Source organism: Plectropomus leopardus, chromosome 3 (genome assembly GCF_026936395.1).
Source record: "Plectropomus leopardus strain MGB_pleo_1.0 chromosome 3, ASM2693639v1, whole genome shotgun sequence".
Taxonomy (NCBI): Eukaryota; Metazoa; Chordata; class Actinopteri; order Perciformes; family Serranidae; genus Plectropomus; species Plectropomus leopardus.
Window position 1 is genome coordinate 40,212,423 of NC_142178.1, and position 16,195 is coordinate 40,228,617.

The 16,195-nt window shown below is 35.7% G+C and overlaps 1 protein-coding gene across 1 annotated transcript in view; it reads right to left on the reverse strand.

The window, feature by feature from the left end:
• The window catches only part of nid1b (nidogen 1b), a 68,139-nt gene that overhangs the window by 18,136 nt on the left and 33,808 nt on the right, over window positions 1–16,195 (reverse strand). The window contains exons 17-19 of the mRNA XM_088075141.1: window positions 15,585–15,742; window positions 15,354–15,477; window positions 14,119–14,231 (exon numbers count right to left, since the gene is read on the reverse strand). Of these exons, the coding sequence (XP_087931267.1) occupies window positions 14,119–14,231; window positions 15,354–15,477; window positions 15,585–15,742 (395 nt within the window). The remainder of the gene's footprint in view (window positions 1–14,118; window positions 14,232–15,353; window positions 15,478–15,584; window positions 15,743–16,195) is intronic.

Sequence of the window (16,195 nt, forward strand, 5' to 3'; positions counted from 1 at the left end):
TCGCCATACTATACTATTGCCTCTTTTCGCCATTTTTTTGACATCCTAAATTATGAAGTTTTTGGCCTTTTTTGGCCTTTATTTCCACTTTGTATACCATAACGCGTCTATATAAGCTATTCTAAGTTGTTTTTAGCCATTTTTAAGAGCGGTCAAATTTTGACTTTTTCGCCATACTATACTATTGCCTCTTTTCCGCCAGTTTTTTTGACATCCTAAATTATTAAGTTTTTGGCCTTTTTTGGCCTTTATTTCCACTTTGTATACCATAACACGTCTATATAAGTTATTCTACATTGTTTTCAGCCATTTTTAGGAGCGGTCAAATTTTGACTTTTTCGCCATACTATACTATTGCCTCTTTTCGCCAGTTTTTTTTGACATCCTAAATTATTAAGTTTTTAGCCTTTTTTGGCCTTTATTTCCACTTTGTATACCATAACACGTCTATATAAGTTATTCTACATTGTTTTCAGCCATTTTTAAGAGCGGTCAAATTTTGACTTTTTCGCCATACTATACTATTGCCTCTTTTCCGCCAGTTTTTTTGACATCTTAAAAAGATGAAGTTTTTGGCCTTTTTTGGCCTTTATTTCCACTTTGTATACCATAACGCGTCTATATAAGCTATTCTAAGTTGTTTTTAGCCATTTTTAAGAGCGGTCAAATTTTGACTTTTTCGCCATACTATACTATTGCCTCTTTTCCGCCAGTTTTTTTGACATCTTAAAAAGATGAAGTTTTGGACCTTTTTTGGCCTTTATTTCCACTTTGTATACCATAACACGTCTATATAAGTTATTCTACGTTGTTTTCAGCCATTTTTAGGAGCGGTCAAATTTTGACTTTTTTCGCCATACTATACTATTGCCTCTTTTCCGCCAGTTTTTTTGACATCCTAAATTATTAAGTTTTTAGCCTTTTTTGGCCTTTATTTCCACTTTGTATACCATAACGCGTCTATATAAGCTATTCTAAGTTGTTTTTAGCCATTTTTAAGAGCGGTCAAATTTTGACTTTTTTCGCCATACTATACTATTGCCTCTTTTCTGCCAATTTTTTTGACATCCTAAATTATTAAGTTTTTATCCTTTTTTGGCCTTTATTTCCACTTTGTATACCATAACACGTCTATATAAGTTATTCTACATTGTTTTCAGCCATTTTTAAGAGCGGTCAAATTTTGACTTTTTCGCCATACTATACTATTGCCTCTTTTCCGCCAGTTTTTTTGACATCTTAAAATATGAAGTTTTTAACCTTTTTTGGCCTTTATTTCCACTTTGTATACCATAACGCGTCTATATAAGCTATTCTAAGTTGTTTTTAGCCATTTTTATGAGCGGTCAAATTTTGACTTTTTCGCCATACTATACTATTGCCTCTTTTCCGCTAGTTTTTTTGACATCCTAAATTATGAAGTTTTTGGCATTTTTTGGCCTTAATTTCCACTTTGTATACCATAACGCGTCTATATAAGCTATTCTAAGTTGTTTTTAGCCATTTTTAAGAGCGGTCAAATTTTGACTTTTTCGCCATACTATACTATTGCCTCTTTTCCGCCAGTTTTTTTGACATCTTGAAAAGATGACGTTTTTAGCCTTTTTTGGCCTTTATTTCCACTTTGTATACCATAACGCGTCTATATAAGCTATTCTAAGTTGTTTTTAGCCATTTTTAAGAGCGGTCAAATTTTGACTTTTTCGCCATACTATACTATTGCCTCTTTTCCGCCAGTTTTTTTGACATCTTAAATTATGAAGTTTTTGGCCTTTTTTGGCCTTTATTTCCACTTTGTATACCATAACACGTCTGTATAAGGTATTCTAAGTTGTTTTCAGCCATTTTTAGGAGCGGTCAAATTTTGACTTTTTCGCCATACTATACTATTGCCTCTTTTCCGCAAGTTTTTTTGACATCTTAAAAAGATGAAGTTTTGGACCTTTTTTGGCCTTTATTTCCACTTTTTATACCATAACACGTCTATATAAGTTATTCTACGTTGTTTTTAGCCATTTTTAGGAGCGGTCAAATTTTGACTTTTTTCGCCATACTATACTATTGCCTCTTTTCCGCCAGTTTTTTTGACATTTAAAAAGATGAAGTTTTGGACCTTTTTTGGCCTTTATTTCCACTTTGTATACCATAACACGTCTATATAAGTTATTCTACGTTGTTTTTAGCCATTTTTAGGAGCGGTCAAATTTTGACTTTTTCGCCATACTATACTATTGCCTCTTTTCCGCCAGTTTTTTTGACATCCTAAATTATGAAGTTTTTAACCTTTTTTGGCCTTTATTTCCACTTTGTATACCATAACACGTCTATATAAGTTATTCTAAGCTGTGTTCAGCCATTTTTAGGAGCGGTCAAATTTTGTCTTTTTCGCCATACTATACTATTGCCTGTTTTCACAATTTTTTTTGACATCTTAAAATATGAAGTTTTTAACCTTTTTTGGCCTTTATTTCCACTTTGTATACCATAACACGTCTATATAAGTTATTCTACGTTGTTTTCAGCCATTTTTAGGAGCGGTCAAATTTTGACTTTTTTCGCCATACTATACTATTGCCTCTTTTCCGCCAGTTTTTTGACATCTTAAAATTATTAAGTTTTTAACCTTTTTGGCCTTTATTTCCACTTTGTATACCATAATGCGTCTATATAAGCTATTCTAAGTTGTTTTCAGCCATTTTTAGGAGCGGTCAAATTTTGACTTTTTCGCCATACTATACTATTGCCTCTTTTCGCCAGTTTTTTTTGACATCCTAAATTATTAAGTTTTTAGCCTTTTTTGGCCTTTATTTCCACTTTGTATACCATAACGCGTCTATATAAGCTATTCTAAGTTGTTTTTAGCCATTTTTAAGAGCGGTCAAATTTTGACTTTTTCGCCATACTATACTATTGCCTCTTTTCCGCCAGTTTTTTTGACATCTTGAAATTATGAAGTTTTTGGACATTTTTGGCCTTTATTTCCACTTTGTATACCATAACACGTCTATATAAGTTATTCTAAGTTGTTTTCAGCCATTTTTAGAGCGGTCAAATTTTGACTTTTTCGCCATACTATACTATTGCCTCTTTTCCGCCAGTTTTTTGACATCTTGAAAAGATGAAGTTTTGGACCTTTTTGGCCTTTATTTCCACTTGGTATACCATAACGCCTCTATATAAGCTATTCTAAGTTCTTTTCAGCCATTTTTAGGAGCGGTCAAATTTGGACTTTTTTCGCCATACTATACTATTGCCTCTTTTCTGCCAATTTTTTTGACATCCTAAATTATTAAGTTTTTAGCCTTTTTTGGCCTTTATTTCCACTTTGTATACCATAACACGTCTATATAAGTTATTCTACGTTGTTTTCAGCCATTTTTAGGAGCGGTCAAATTTTGACTTTTTTCGCCATACTATACTATTGCCTCTTTTCCGCCAGTTTTTTTGACATCTTAAAAAGATGAAGTTTTTGGCCTTTTTTGGCCTTTATTTCCACTTTGTATACCATAACGCGTCTATATAAGCTATTCTAAGTTGTTTTTAGCCATTTTTAAGAGCGGTCAAATTTTGACTTTTTCGCCATACTATACTATTGCCTCTTTTCGCAATTTTTTTTGACATCTTAAAATATGAAGTTTTTGGCATTTTTTGGCCTTTATTTCCACTTTGTATACCATAACGCGTCTATATAAGCTATTCTAAGTTGTTTTTAGCCATTTTTAAGAGCGGTCAAATTTTGACTTTTTCGCCATACTATACTATTGCCTCTTTTCCGCCAGTTTTTTTTGACATCCTAAATTATTAAGTTTTTAGCCTTTTTTGGCCTTTATTTCCACTTTGTATACCATAACGCGTCTATATAAGCTATTCTAAGTTGTTTTTAGCCATTTTTAGGAGCGGTCAAATTTTGACTTTTTTCGCCATACTATACTATTGCCTCTTTTCTGCCAATTTTTTTGACATCCTAAATTATTAAGTTTTTATCCTTTTTTGGCCTTTATTTCCACTTTGTATACCATAACACGTCTATATAAGTTATTCTACGTTGTTTTCAGCCATTTTTAGGAGCGGTCAAATTTTGACTTTTTTCGCCATACTATACTATTGCCTGTTTTCACAATTTTTTTTGACATCTTGAAAAGATGACGTTTTGGACCTTTTTTGGCCTTTATTTCCACTTTGTATACCATAACGCGTCTATATAAGCTATTCTAAGTTGTTTTTAGCCATTTTTAAGAGCGGTCAAATTTTGACTTTTTCGCCATACTATACTATTGCCTCTTTTCCGCCAGTTTTTTTGACATCTTGAAAAGATGACGTTTTGGACCTTTTTTGGCCTTTATTTCCACTTTGTATACCATAACACGTCTATATAAGTTATTCTACGTTGTTTTTAGCCATTTTTAGGAGCGGTCAAATTTTGACTTTTTCGCCATACTATACTATTGCCTCTTTTCCGCCAGTTTTTTTGACATCCTAAATTATGAAGTTTTTAACCTTTTTTGGCCTTTATTTCCACTTTGTATACCATAACACGTCTATATAAGTTATTCTACATTGTTTTCAGCCATTTTTAAGAGCGGTCAAATTTTGACTTTTTTCGCCATACTATACTATTGCCTGTTTTCACAATTTTTTTTGACATCTTGAAAAGATGACGTTTTGGACCTTTTTTGGCCTTTATTTCCACTTTGTATACCATAATGCGTCTATATAAGCTATTCTAAGTTGTTTTTAGCCATTTTTAAGAGCGGTCAAATTTTGACTTTTTCGCCATACTATACTATTGCCTCTTTTCCGCCAGTTTTTTTGACATCCTAAATTATTAAGTTTTTGGCCTTTTTTGGCCTTTATTTCCACTTTGTATACCATAACACGTCTATATAAGTTATTCTACATTGTTTTCAGCCATTTTTAGGAGCGGTCAAATTTTGACTTTTTCGCCATACTATACTATTGCCTCTTTTCCGCCAGTTTTTTTGACATCCTAAATTATGAAGTTTTTAACCTTTTTTGGCCTTTATTTCCACTTTGTATACCATAACACGTCTATATAAGTTATTCTACATTGTTTTCAGCCATTTTTAGGAGCGGTCAAATTTTGACTTTTTCGCCATACTATACTATTGCCTCTTTTCCGCCAGTTTTTTTGACATCTTAAAAAGATGAAGTTTTGGACCTTTTTTGGCCTTTATTTCCACTTTTTATACCATAACACGTCTATATAAGTTATTCTACGTTGTTTTTAGCCATTTTTAGGAGCGGTCAAATTTTGACTTTTTCGCCATACTATACTATTGCCTCTTTTCGCCAGTTTTTTTTGACATCCTAAATTATTAAGTTTTTAGCCTTTTTTGGCCTTTATTTCCACTTTGTATACCATAATGCGTCTATATAAGCTATTCTAAGTTGTTTTTAGCCATTTTTAAGAGCGGTCAAATTTTGACTTTTTCGCCATACTATACTATTGCCTCTTTTCCGCCAGTTTTTTTGACATCTTAAAAAGATGAAGTTTTTGGCCTTTTTTGGCCTTTATTTCCACTTTGTATACCATAACACGTCTATATAAGTTATTCTACGTTGTTTTTAGCCATTTTTAGGAGCGGTCAAATTTTGACTTTTTCGCCATACTATACTATTGCCTCTTTTCCGCCAGTTTTTTTGACATCCTAAATTATGAAGTTTTTGGCATTTTTTGGCCTTTATTTCCACTTTGTATACCATAACGCCTCTATATAAGCTATTCTAAGTTGTTTTTAGCCATTTTTAAGAGCGGTCAAATTTTGACTTTTTCGCCATACTATACTATTGCCTCTTTTCCGCCAGTTTTTTTGACATCTTAAAAAGATGACGTTTTGGACCTTTTTTGGCCTTTATTTCCACTTTGTATACCATAATGCGTCTATATAAGCTATTCTAAGTTGTTTTTAGCCATTTTTAAGAGCGGTCAAATTTTGACTTTTTCGCCATACTATACTATTGCCTCTTTTCCGCCAGTTTTTTTGACATCTTAAAAAGATGACGTTTTGGACCTTTTTTGGCCTTTATTTCCACTTTGTATACCATAACACGTCTATATAAGTTATTCTACGTTGTTTTTAGCCATTTTTAAGAGCGGTCAAATTTTGACTTTTTCGCCATACTATACTATTGCCTCTTTTCCGCCAGTTTTTTTGACATCTTAAAAAGATGAAGTTTTTAGCCTTTTTTGGCCTTTATTTCCACTTTTTATACCATAACGCGTCTATATGAGCTATTCTAAGTTGTTTTTAGCCATTTTTAGGAGCAGTCAAATTTTGACTTTTTTCGCCATACTATACTATTGCCTGTTTTCGCGATTTTTTTTGACATCTGAAAATATGAAGTTTTTGGCCTCTTTTGGCCTTTATTTCCACTTTGTATACCATAACGCGTCTATATAAGCTATTCTAAGTTGTTTTTAGCCATTTTTAAGAGCGGTCAAATTTTGACTTTTTTCGCCATACTATACTATTGCCTCTTTTCTGCCAATTTTTTTGACATCCTAAATTATTAAGTTTTTATCCTTTTTTGGCCTTTATTTCCACTTTGTATACCATAACACGTCTATATAAGTCATTCTACGTTGTTTTCAGCCATTTTTAGGAGCGGTCAAATTTTGACTTTTTTCGCCATACTATACTATTGCCTGTTTTCACAATTTTTTTTGACATCTTAAAATATGAAGTTTTTATCCTTTTTTGGCCTTTATTTCCACTTTGTATACCATAACACGTCTATATAAGTTATTCTACATTGTTTTCAGCCATTTTTAGGAGCGGTCAAATTTTGACTTTTTCGCCATACTATACTATTGCCTCTTTTCCGCCAGTTTTTTTGACATCTTGAAAAGATGACGTTTTGGACCTTTTTTGGCCTTTATTTCCACTTTGTATACCATAATGCGTCTATATAAGCTATTCTAAGTTGTTTTTAGCCATTTTTAAGAGCGGTCAAATTTTGACTTTTTCGCCATACTATACTATTGCCTCTTTTCCGCCAGTTTTTTTGACATCTTGAAATTATGACGTTTTATCCTTTTTGGCCTTTATTTCCACTTTGTATACCATAACGCGTCTAAATAAGCTATTCTAAGTTGTTTTCAGCCATTTTTAAGAGCGGTCAAATTTTGACTTTTTTCGCCATACTATACTATTGCCTCTTTTCTGCCAATATTTTTGACATCCTAAATTATTAAGTTTTTATCCTTTTTTGGCCTTTATTTCCACTTTGTATACCATAACACGTCTATATAAGTTATTCTACGTTGTTTTCAGCCATTTTTAGGAGCGGTCAAATTTTGACTTTTTTCGCCATACTATACTATTGCCTGTTTTCACAATTTTTTTTGACATCTTAAAATATGAAGTTTTAACCTTTTTGGCCTTTATTTCCACTTTGTATACCATAACACGTCTATATAAGTTATTCTACGTTGTTTTTAGCCATTTTTAGGAGCGGTCAAATTTTGACTTTTTCGCCATACTATACTATTGCCTCTTTTCCGCCAGTTTTTTTGACATCTTGAAAAGATGACGTTTTGGACCTTTTTTGGCCTTTATTTCCACTTTGTATACCATAATGCGTCTATATAAGCTATTCTAAGTTGTTTTTAGCCATTTTTAAGAGCGGTCAAATTTTGACTTTTTCGCCATACTATACTATTGCCTCTTTTCCGCCAGTTTTTTTGACATCTTAAAAAGATGAAGTTTTGGACCTTTTTTGGCCTTTATTTCCACTTTTTATACCATAACGCGTCTTTATAAGCTATTCTAAGTTGTTTTTAGCCATTTTTAGGAGCGGTCAAATTTTGACTTTTTCGCCATACTATACTATTGCCTCTCTTCCGCTAGTTTTTTTGACATCCTAAATTATGAAGTTTTTGGCATTTTTTGGCCTTTATTTCCACTTTGTATACCATAACGCGTCTATATAAGCTATTCTAAGTTGTTTTCAGCCATTTTTAGGAGCAGTCAAATTTGGACTTTTTCGCCATACTATACTATTGCCTCTTTTCCGCCAGTTTTTTTGACATCCTAAATTATGAAGTTTTTGGCCTCTTTTGGCCTTTATTTCCACTTTGTATACCATAACGCGTCTATATAAGCTATTCTAAGTTGTTTTTAGCCATTTTTAAGAGCGGTCAAATTTTGACTTTTTCGCCATACTATACTATTGCCTCTTTTCTGCCAATTTTTTTGACATCCTAAATTATTAAGTTTTTATCCTTTTTTGGCCTTTATTTCCACTTTGTATACCATAACACGTCTATATAAGTCATTCTACGTTGTTTTCAGCCATTTTTAGGAGCGGTCAAATTTTGACTTTTTTCGCCATACTATACTATTGCCTGTTTTCACAATTTTTTTTGACATCTTAAAATATGAAGTTTTTAACCTTTTTTGGCCTTTATTTCCACTTTGTATACCATAACGCGTCTATATGAGCTATTCTAAGTTGTTTTTAGCCATTTTTAGGAGCGGTCAAATTTTGACTTTTTCGCCATACTATACTATTGCCTCTTTTCCGCCAGTTTTTTTGACATCTTGAAAAGATGACGTTTTGGACCTTTTTTGGCCTTTATTTCCACTTTTTATACCATAACGCGTCTATATAAGCTATTCTAAGTTGTTTTTAGCCATTTTTAAGAGCGGTCAAATTTTGACTTTTTCGCCATACTATACTATTGCCTCTTTTCCGCTAGTTTTTTTGACATCCTAAATTATGAAGTTTTTGGCATTTTTTGGCCTTTATTTCCACTTTGTATACCATAACGCGTCTAAATAAGCTATTCTAAGTTGTTTTCAGCCATTTTTAAGAGCGGTCAAATTTTGACTTTTTTCGCCATACTATACTATTGCCTCTTTGCTGCCAATTTTTTTGACATCCTAAATTATTAAGTTTTTATCCTTTTTTGGCCTTTATTTCCACTTTGTATACCATAACACGTCTATATAAGTTATTCTACATTGTTTTCAGCCATTTTTAGGAGCGGTCAAATTTTGACTTTTTCGCCATACTATACTATTGCCTCTTTTCCGCCAGTTTTTTTGACATCTTGAAAAGATGACGTTTTGGACCTTTTTTGGCCTTTATTTCCACTTTGTATACCATAACGCGTCTATATAAGCTATTCTAAGTTGTTTTTAGCCATTTTTAAGAGCGGTCAAATTTTGACTTTTTCGCCATACTATACTATTGCCTCTTTTCCGCCAGTTTTTTTGACATCTTGAAAAGATGACGTTTTGGACCTTTTTTGGCCTTTATTTCCACTTTGTATACCATAATGCGTCTATATAAGCTATTCTAAGTTGTTTTTAGCCATTTTTAAGAGCGGTCAAATTTTGACTTTTTCGCCATACTATACTATTGCCTCTTTTCCGCCAGTTTTTTTGACATCCTAAATTATTAAGTTTTTAGCCTTTTTTGGCCTTTATTTCCACTTTGTATACCATAACGCGTCTATATAAGCTATTCTAAGTTGTTTTTAGCCATTTTTAAGAGCGGTCAAATTTTGACTTTTTCGCCATACTATACTATTGCCTCTTTTCGCCAGTTTTTTTTGACATCCTAAATTATTAAGTTTTTAGCCTTTTTTGGCCTTTATTTCCACTTTGTATACCATAACGCGTCTATATAAGCTATTCTAAGTTGTTTTCAGCCATTTTTAGGAGCAGTCAAATTTGGACTTTTTCGCCATACTATACTATTGCCTGTTTTCGCGATTTTTTTGACATCTTAAAAGATGAAGTTTTGGACCTTTTTTGGCCTTTATTTCCACTTTGTATACCATAACGCGTCTAAATAAGCTATTCTAAGTTGTTTTCAGCCATTTTTAGGAGCGGTCAAATTTTGACTTTTTTCGCCATACTATACTATTGCCTCTTTTCCGCCATTTTTTTTGACATCCTAAATTATGAAGTTTTTGGCCTTTTTTGGCCTTTATTTCCACTTTGTATACCATAACGCGTCTAAATAAACTATTCTAAGTTGTTTTCAGCCATTTTTAGGAGCGGTCAAATTTTGACTTTTTTCGCCATGCTATACTATTGCCTCTTTTCCGTCAGTTTTTTTGACATCCTGAATTATTAAGTTTTTGGCGTATTTTGGCCTTTATTTCCACTTTGTATACCATAACGCGTCTATATAAGCTATTCTAAGTTGTTTTTAGCCATTTTTAGGAGCGGTCAAATTTTGACTTTTTTGCTTTACTATACTATTGCCTCTTTTCCGTCAGTTTTTTTGACATCCTAAATTATGACATTTTTGGCCTCTTTTGGCCTTTATTTCCACTTTATATACAATAACGCATCTAAATGAGCTATTCTAAGTTGTTTTCAACCATTTTTAGGAGCGGTCAAATTTTGACTTTTTCGCCATACTATACTATTGCCTGTTTTCGCCATTTTTTTTGACATCTGAAAATATGAAGTTTTTGGCCTTTTTTGGCCTTTATTTCCACTTTGTATACCATAACACGTCTACATAAGCTAGTCTAAGTTATTTTCAGCCATTTGCAGGAGCGGTCAAATTTTGACTTTTTTCGCCATGCTATACTATTGCCTCTTTTGGCCATTTTTTTGACATCATAAATTATTACGTTTTTGGCCTTTCTTGGCATTTTTTGGCCTTTGTTTCCCCTTTGTACACTATAACGCGTCTCTACAAGCTATTCTATTGCTTCCTTTGGCCATTTTTTTGACATCCCAAATTATGAAGTTTTTGCAGTTTTTTGGACTTCATTCCCACTTTGTACACCACAACGCGTGTCCACAAGGTATTCTAAGTTGTTTTCAGCCATTTTTAGGAGAGGTCAAATTTTGACTTTTTTTCGCCATACTATACTATTGCCTCTTTTTCACCCGTTTTGTGACGTCCCTAAATTATGAAGTTTTTGGCCTTTTTGGCCTTTGTTTCCACTTTGTACACCATAATGTGTCTCTACATGCTATTTTAAGTTGTTTTCAGCAATTTTTAGGAGCGGTCAAATTTTGATTTTTTTCGTCATACCATGGCATACAATTTTTTGCCATTTTCGACAGGCTAAATTATTACTTTTTTGGATGTTTTTTTCAACTTTTTATGCTATGTCACAACTCTAAAAGGTATAATAGGTAGATCTCAGCCATTTTTTGGACATGTCAAAAGTTGTTATTTTTTGTCATACTATACTATGTGTTTTTTGGCCATTTTTTTGACATCCTAAATTATGACATTTTTTACCTTTTTTCGACATTGTTTGCTATGATACAACTCAACAAGGTATAATCCAAGGTATAAGTCATTTCCAGCCATTTTTTGGACATGTCAAAATTTGACATTTTTCAATATACCATACTAATATCTTTTTGGCCATTTTTTTCAACATGCTAAATTATGACGTTTTGGGGCTTTTTTTTTAGCATTGTATGCTATGACGTGACTCTTCAAGCTATAATATGTAGCTGCACAATAGAGAGTACTCTGACTCACTGTTGTACTGTGTGGTACTCCAGCTGCACTGCTGAGGACAAAAAGGACCTGCAGCGAGACAGCTGAGAAGGTTACTGGCTCGACCCTCCCAAACCTGAGCGACATCCTGTGAGCCGCCTCCTCAGAGAGGCCACAAACGTCCTGCAGGACTCCTCACACCCTGGAAACCTCCTCTTCACCCCCCTCCCCTCAGGCAGACCGAGGACTCCCAGCAAACAGGTTGCGGAAAAATCATAAATGACTTCTGCAGTGCAATAATTGACTTATGCAAATACTGTCGTATGTCCCATGCTCTCTCTGTATTTATACATATAATAAGTGTTTTTATCACATATTTTTAAGTTTTTCGGGTTATAAATGTTTATATGGTTATGATTATGGATTAAGTGTGCTTGGGCTTGTGTGTGTGTGTGTGTGTGTGTGTGTGTGTGTGTGTGTGTGTGTGTGTCTTTCTTTGCTTTTTTCAGCATGTCAACATTTGACGTGCCTCGAAAGCTAGAATATGTCCTTCACTGACATTTTTTCTACATGTCAAAGTTGTATGTTTTTCGACATAATATACTGTGTTGATTTCATTTCCGAAAATGTCACCAAAACCAATATAGTATACAGAATGTTGTCAAAAATGACCCAAAAAGTTCATAGTATGGTATGTCATCAAAAATGACTAAACATGTCACCAAAACATCATCGTATAGTCAACTTAGACTTCCCGAGCTCTTATTGTGAAACTAATGCTTCCCTTTCCTTCGCCAGAACACGCCCATCAGTGCCGTTCATCGACCGCCTGTGTTAACAGATTGGACCACCAGTGACGCAAACTGAGCAGATATCACCACAAAAATGTGATCACCAGACCGTTGCCAAATAAAATAGAAATGTTTAGCGGGGCTGCAGATTTAGGACGTGCATTAACGGTTCTTCAGTGGACGTCTGAAGACCCGTCAGTGTTACTGAGAAACCAGCAGGTGGACGGCGAGCCTGTTTCTCATCACCGCCTGCCGTATAGCTCGGGGCTCCGAGCCAGCTGTGAGTCTCCATAACCACAGCTGGCATCCCCCTGAGGTCACTTCACCCGCGGTTCCCACGCTTATATCCGCGCACATACTACATGCATCTGGAATCCATTACTGCGGTCACAGAGTACATCTGCACTCCCGGCGCATTCAGCTGCTCCGATCCAGACTCCGCTGAGCTGCTCTGGGATCTGTTCTTCGCTTTTGGAGAACTGAGTTAGCTCGACTGCTGATGATTTGAAGTGAATCTGGATTTTTTAGTTATTCAAAGCTTAATTGTGCGACTGAGACTTTTTAGAAACGTCTCACCAGTGTGACACTGGTAAAGTGTAGCTCGTACATGAACCAATCCGACTCTGTGCAGCCCAGAGATACTCGTCTAACGGCCTGCAGATAGAGCGCCAGGTGGCCCCCAAACGTTTTCTCACTGACAGTAAAAATAAAGTGATGGACTCTGTGAATAGTTTTTGTCCTTTTAGTCTCCATAAGGTGTCAGAGACATAAAATGGCATCAAAATAGAGCCAGAGGAGGATCCCCCACACCCCCGACAGAGGACACAGCTGAGACCCTGATGTCCTAAAATATCAGAAATGTCATGAAACCTTAGAAATGTCCTGAAAATCTAGAAATGTCCTTAAATCCCTCAAACATGCTAGAATACTAGAAAATCCTTGAAAAGTCCAAAAATTGTAGAAACATCCTGAAATCACAGAAACATCCAAAAATCCGAGACCCATCCTAAAAATGTCGGTCATATACCGAAAATCTCTGTAAAATTTCAGAAAGGCATGAAATATTATATAATATTGTATCCTGTCCAGGCCTCAGAGCCAACATACAAGTGAAGGAAATAAAACATCTTCATCAATCATCATCGCACTTTTCAAAACTGCCGAGTTCGCCACTAAAACCGCCAACTGCAGCTAACGGGAAGAAGCAGCAGCATCACGAGAAGCTGCGAGTCGCCGTGCAATCAGGAGCTCTCTACAAGCTCCTCAGGTAACAGGGAACGTTCCCACAACGTTGAATAACGTTACTTACAAGTTGCAAAAATGTTTTAAAAGAAAACATTTTGACATCTAATGTTCAAAAAACGTTTTAAGAGCGTTTGTTTTTGTTTGTTGTTGGATGTTTCGGTGACGCTTAGAGGTGACAGATCACAAAATTTTCTTTTTTTTATAAAATGTTCTCACAACATTACATGAGAACAACGGAAGAACGTTTTCAAAGCAGCATTCAGAAAATCTTAGAGGACTGAGGACATTTTTTTAAATGAAGATGTAATGTAATATGATATATTAACAATTTTTTAACTTTTTTTGATGTTTATAGAGAATGCTGCTCGAACTTTAAGAAGAAATTTCTGAGAACATTAAGAAAATCTGCCATTTAAAATGTGAAACTAAAACATTGCATTGGCTGAATTGCACCGTTCCCAGAACGTTTTCAGAACCAAATATTGCAGCAGAGTAGTGTTTTAAATGTAAGCTACTAAAATCACCTGCAGATGATTAAGATAAAGTACGTCTTTCTCATGTTTGGAGGCTGCACACAGTGTTTGGAGGGTCTAAGTCGTCGGCAGCTTGTAACCGAAGCGTAGCGTAGCTGTACCTTGTGGACACTGTGTCGGCGTCGTCGTGATGCCGTACAGCCGAGAGCGCTTCTGCGGCAGAAACTCTTCGGCCTCCCTCGCTGAGTGGCGGTCCACAGCGACCACGGCCTCCCTGAAAAAAACGGAAAGACATTTACAGAGACCACACAGAGACGTTTGAACATCACACGTACGCCGCTGTTAAACACACTTTTATGTGGCAGTCGAGTCAAACAACGGAGCCTAAAATAGCAGCGTTTACATCTCAGCTGTGGTGTTTATTTAAAATCCACTCAGACTCTGAGGCGTTATTATTTTACAACGAGCTGAGGATGAAGACACGGTTCATGATCGTGGAGAGACAAAAACCAGCTGAGAGGTTACAGAAAGTCACTTTGATTCTGGATCTGATTCTGAAGATAAATATTCAGATATAAAGGGGACGTTCAACCAGATTAAACTCTACAGCGGGAGACTCAACGTACGGCCCATGGGCCAAATCTGGCCCCCAACCATTTTTAATTGGCAGTAAAAAAAAATTGTGATTGACACTGTCCTTTTAGTCTCCAAAAAACGGCATCAAAATAGAGCTTGTTGATCAAAAAAAGCACCAGTAAAGAATCCCCCACAGCCCCGACAGAGGTCCGAGATAAGACACTGATGTCCTAAAATCCTAGAAACGTCCTAAATCTGAGGACCTATCATGTTCAGGGCCATCATAAAATCTGAGAATCAACTCCAACCAACTCCTTATATCACATCCTTATATACTTAAAACGCCCTAAATCGTAAAAATATCAAAAAATATGAACAGCGTCCTAAAATCCTAGAAACGTCCAAAATCTGAGAATCATCACAAAACCCTGGAAACATCTTTATATACTAAAAATGTCCTAAATTGTAAAAATATTGAAAAATATGACCAGCGTCCTAAACCTAAACTCCTAGAAACATCCTGAAATACTAGAAACGTCCTAAATCTGAGAAACATCCTAAAATCTGAGAATCATCACAAAATCCTAGAAACATCTTTATATACTAAAAATGTCCTAAATCGTAAAAATATCAAAAAATCTGAACAGTCCTAAACTCCTAGAAACGTCCTAAAATCCTAGAAATGTTCTTAAATCTTAGAAACGTCAAAAAACCCGAAATCCGAAAATCGCGTACGGGGCTGCTGCGACTGGCCCCTGGCCCCCTGTATTTGGTAAAGTGGTCCCAGCTGAGTCTCGCTGGTCTGCAGGGCGAGTGTTACCTTCTCCAGTCGGTGTAGTAAAGGTTCCTCCCGAAGGAGACGAGGGCGAAGGGATACTGGATTCCTTCAACGATCTGCCTCCTCAGCCTGCGGTGAGGGTCCATACACTCCACCTTACGAGTTCCTGCGGACAGGTGGATCAGTGACAGTGAGGACAGGTGATGGACAACCGGTCCGTGTTTGGAGAATAACGTGGCGACGGGTCGGAGAGGTGGGCCAGGTGTGTCTCACCTGCGTCGGCCCAGCACAGCTGCTGGTCCTCCAGGTCAAAGGTCAGACCGTTGGGAAGCCCCAGGTCGTCTTTCACCAGCACCGTCCGATCCGTGCCGTCCATGTTGGACATCTCGATTTTAGGACCGTCTCTGTTCCAGTCTGCCCAGTACAGCCGCCTGCACCAACAGGACAGAACACCAGTTACACCAAAAACCACCACTGTCTCATATAGCTACTACGATCAATACTACAATCAATACTATGATCAATACTACGATCAATACTACGATCAATACTATGATCAATACTACGATCAATACTACGATCAATACTACGATCACTACTACAATCAATACTATGATCAATACTACGATCACAACAACAATCAATACTATGATCAATACTACGATCACTACTACAATCAATACTATGATCAATACTACGATCACAACAACAATCAATACTATGATCAATACTACGATCACTACAATAATCGCTACTACGATCATTACTACGATCACTACAACAATTCCTACTACGATCATTACTACGATCACTACAACAATTACTACTACGATCACTACCGCTACTGGTATAGCATGTCCAAAAAATGGCTGAAAATGACATAA